The following is a 4187-nucleotide window of genomic DNA, read 5'->3' as shown; positions in this document are numbered from 1 at the left end:
CTTGAAATGCTGCGGCCTTCTCATGGTAGGAGTCAGATACCCGGTCAATTTTCTTGAGATCTTCAGCAAATAGGCGCTCGCGAACAACATCAAGCTTCAGATTTTCTTCTCAGAGATTTTCCAGCGCCGTAACAGACGGGTGAAAAATTTTCAGGTGGTGTTTCACGGACTAACCTTCCACCATTCGCAGCTTTGCATGTTGCTTCCTGACGAACGTCTGCGACGAAACAGACGTCTTGGCGTAGGTTTCTCCTTGTCCGGCACAAGATCCTGCAGATCGTCATCATAAATAATACAGCAGGTAAGTCTTACCGCCATCTTCCTGGAACTTCGTGAGCTCATCCGCTTCCGGATCTTTCTTCAAGGCATCTGTGGTACTCTCCAGCTTTACAGATCGAATGATAACAATCTTCACCAACGGCATGGCCTTCTCAGTTATGCATCATACTACTACATCTCCTTTTGTCCAATAATGCAATTTTAGCCTACTGCGAGTGTCTCCCGGTCTACTCGGTTAGTTTGTCAACTGCCGCTTTTGTATCCCCCTCTCTTGGGTCGAGACATTCTTGCCAGCCCCGGTCAGAATTTCATCCGCCACTTTGGTGTATCCTTTCTGTGAGGCAAGATAGTTGAACTACAGTTTCTTTCCCTTCATGTCTGAACCGATCAGATGCTATCCATCGGAAAACAAACTATTTGTAATTACCTTAAGCTCCAACTGGCCCTCCCGGTTTCAGCCAGCAGGAAATACTATCTTCCTGCTTCTTCGTCTGTCACTGTCGTTTCTCTTCTTGATTTCGTTGATCTTCACAAGGTGTGTAGCCGAAAAGAACGCCACCGCGTTTCCTGCCAAATAGCCGCTGATCCGTATTATTCTTCTGCTTCTTTCAGATGTTCTTCTTGTCGTTTCTTCCAAGTTCCGCTTCTCCAGGATGGTTCAGCAAATGGGCTCCTCTCGTCGCCAATGTGATACGCTCCCGCTTGACAGATCGAATGATAATAATCCTCTCCAACGGCATGGCCTACTCAGTTATGCACCAAACGGCTACAACATTCAACGCAGCCTCACAGACTTCAGAAACTTTTTCTCTCTAAAACGCCAATCCCAATAGGAAGCAATCGGTGAAGTACTAGATTGAAAGTAGTAAGAAGAATTTTTGTATGGTGCGATGATCAATTTTCCGTTTTTTTGCAATGGAATGGCGCAAGCAGCGTGAGTATTATGGTTTCTTGACTAATTTGATGCTGTTTGAGCAAAAGTTTGGGTAACTATGTTTTTTTTTACTTAATTATTTATTTGAGGCTCATGCGCCAACAGGCATAACGGAGCCGAATTCAGTTATTTTTTTTTACAATTTTATGTTTTTGACTTATAAACTATGTTAGTTTTGGGGAACCGCAAAACTCGCGGTTTGGTCGAGATTAGGTGTAACAATAATATTTGAGGAAAGGACAGGGCGATGAGGGCTTTTCGTTGCCACATGGCAGCATGGTGTGGCGTATTGTTGCTGGTCAAACGTAACTGTGTTGTTAACGGATTATTTCTTGCGACTTTCGCAACACAGTTAACAAAACTTTTGCTCAAACAGCATCAACTTAGATACAGAGTCAATGTTTCGACCACTGTAGATTTGTAGAACCTCACATGAAGGAACGTATTGTTTTCATGGCCGTAAGTAAGACTGAGGTAGATCTCCATAGATAAGTTCCTCCCCTTTTACTAGCTGACAGCTAGGACGTTGCAAGCACAATTCTTACATCTCCCGAATAAATTAAGCCGCTAAATTATCCAAGTAATCAGAAGTTCGGATAAGCTAAGCGGCTTGTTCAAGGGAACTCAATAGCCTACAGAGTATTTTTTTTAAGTAGTTACACAAACTTGAAATTTCACCTAGGTAGTCCGATAGTTTCAACGTACATTTTCACTAATTCTGCTCAATTACGAAGTTCTAACTATAGATATTAGAGTGGGTCATCGTTAAAACATGTTAAAACATAAACACATGGATGCGGTAAGTTGATTTTAACTATTTTCACAAGCATCGGATCGCTTTGCGGTCTTCAACAAAGTTTTTCAGAACATCTTAGGCTATCATTTTTCAGTATCGGTTAAAAAATTTCAGGCAAACTTTTTCAAATTACGACAAAAATGCAAAAAAAAGAATGTTTTCCCATACAAAATCCCATATAAATATCAATAGGACAGACCGATGAAGTACTAGAATTGTAGTAATGAGCTGAATTTTAGTATGGTGAGAAGGTCAATTCTCCGTTTCTGCAATGAAATGGTACAAAAAGCGTGGGTATTATGATTCCTTGCCTAATATGATGCTATTTGAGCAAAACTTTGGGCAACAGTGTTGTTGTTTTCTGCATTTCTTGCAACATAAACAACATAGTTATCTGAAATTTTGCTCAAACAGCATCAAATTAGGCAAGGAATCATAATACCCACGTTTTTTGTACCATATCATTGCAGAAACGGAGAATTGACCTTCTCACCATACTAAAATTCAGCTCATTACTACAAATCTAGTACTGCACCGAACGTGTCCCATTGCAATGCGCAAAGTGTAGACGCAACCGATCGCGCTCAAATTTTGTCGAGATACTCAGGAATTAAAAAAAGCTTTGATCTAAGAAAACGGTTCCGATGACCCACGCTAATAGATATATGCAGTGCATCATATTAGAGATGGCATTCAACAATACAATCGGCATTGAGTCGCTTAGTCGATTACTACGGTTCAGTAAATCACACTCGTAGCTATGTGAAATTGTCATCAACAGATGTTCTACACTTGTATTCGTCGGTTCAATACTCCACATCCGGCGCCCACCGAACACTGTGTGTTAGTTACCCGACGATGAGCTGTCTGTCAACATTCTCACAATCGAACCGGGCGGTGGAGGTGAAGATAACCGAAGGTGATAAGCCCGCAATTGTCTTATCGATGTGGCGATTCTATAAATGACCACTGCGGTAGATTGAGAACGGCTTTAGTCATCATTGGATATTCGACAAAAGCGGCACAAAACGGAATTGCATATTGCAAAATGCTAGACCAGCAGGGTACGCCGGTTGTGATTGACAACGGATCCGGATGGATCAAGGCCGGATTGGCCGGAGAGGACGAACCGACTGCCGTGTTTCCCACGGTCGCTGAACGGAATGAGGAAGGGGAGGAACCGAAACGGGTCAATCCCATACGGCTCGGAACGATAATCGATTGGGACGCCATGGAGAAGGTTTGGCATCATACGCTGCACGATCGGTTGAAGGTTGCACCGGAGGATCATCCCGTCCTGCTGACGGATGTCCCGCTCAATCCGAAAGCCTACCGCGAAAAGATGGCCCAGATAATGTTTGAGACGTTCAACTGTCCTGCGGTTTACATGGCGAATCAGGCTGTGTTGAGCTTGTACGCTGCCGGTCGAACCTCGGGTAAGTTCACTCTCAACTCGACGCTCTTCACTCACTCACTCAACACCTCACCCCCTCAGGTATCGTTCTGGACTGCGGTCACGACGTGTCACACATTGTCCCCGTCTACCGAGGTCACGCTCTGCCGCACCCCATCAAGAGACTGGTTTTCGCCGGACGCAGCCTTACCGATTACCTAGCCGACCTTCTCGCCGACCGGGGAATACCATCGCTGGAGATCGATACCGTTCGCGAGATCAAGGAAAAACTCGGCTACGTAGCCCTCGACTTCGACAAGGAAATGTCGGCGACCTCGGAGAAGTACTTCCAGCTTCCCAACGGCAAAAGCATCACCATCGGGCAGGAGAGATTCCGCTGTGCGGAAGCCCTCTTCCAACCCTTGCTGCTGGATTTGGAGAGTCCCGGGGTTCACCAGGCCTTGCACGATTCGGTCATGCAGTGCGATATCGATGTCCGGAAGGAGCTGTTCGGCAATGTGATACTTGCCGGTGGGTCATCCATGTTTGGTGGGATGCGCGATCGATTGGAGCTGGAACTGCGATCGCTGGCTCCGAGTACCGTTAAGGTTAAGGTGGTAGCCCCGGTGCAGCGGATGTACTCGGCTTGGAGGGGCGGGTCGAATTTGGCTTCGCTGGCCAGTTGCCAGAAGCTGTGGATCACCCGCGAAGAGTACGATGAATTCGGACTGGAAGTTGTGCAACGGAAGGGGTTGTAGATCGGAATGATGTTAAAATAGGAAAAA

At 45.4% G+C, this 4187-nt stretch overlaps 1 protein-coding gene across 1 annotated transcript; it reads left to right on the top strand.

Moving 5' to 3' along the window:
- The first annotated feature begins 2912 nt into the window (after window positions 1-2912).
- On the top strand, window positions 2913-4187 carry LOC109404045 (actin-like). The gene is made up of 2 exons (XM_019676912.3): window positions 2913-3445; window positions 3505-4187. The coding sequence occupies exons 1-2, from the start codon at window positions 3058-3060 to the stop codon at window positions 4158-4160; spliced, it is 1044 nt and encodes a 347-aa protein (XP_019532457.3). The 5' UTR covers window positions 2913-3057; the 3' UTR covers window positions 4161-4187.

This window comes from Aedes albopictus, chromosome 1, assembly GCF_035046485.1.
Source record: "Aedes albopictus strain Foshan chromosome 1, AalbF5, whole genome shotgun sequence".
Taxonomy (NCBI): domain Eukaryota; kingdom Metazoa; phylum Arthropoda; class Insecta; order Diptera; family Culicidae; genus Aedes; species Aedes albopictus.
This window is presented reverse-complemented; position numbering and strand designations above follow the sequence as displayed.

What these genes read in the sequence shown, in the direction of transcription:
- LOC109404045 (XM_019676912.3), top strand. Translation starts at nt 3,058, where the DNA reads ATGCTAGACCAGCAGGGTACGCCGGTTGTGATTGACAACGGATCCGGA. An exon ending in CGCTGCCGGTCGAACCTCGG is followed by an intron (nt 3,446 to 3,504) that starts GTAAGTTCACTC and finishes TCACCCCCTCAG; the next exon opens with GTATCGTTCTGGACTGCGGT.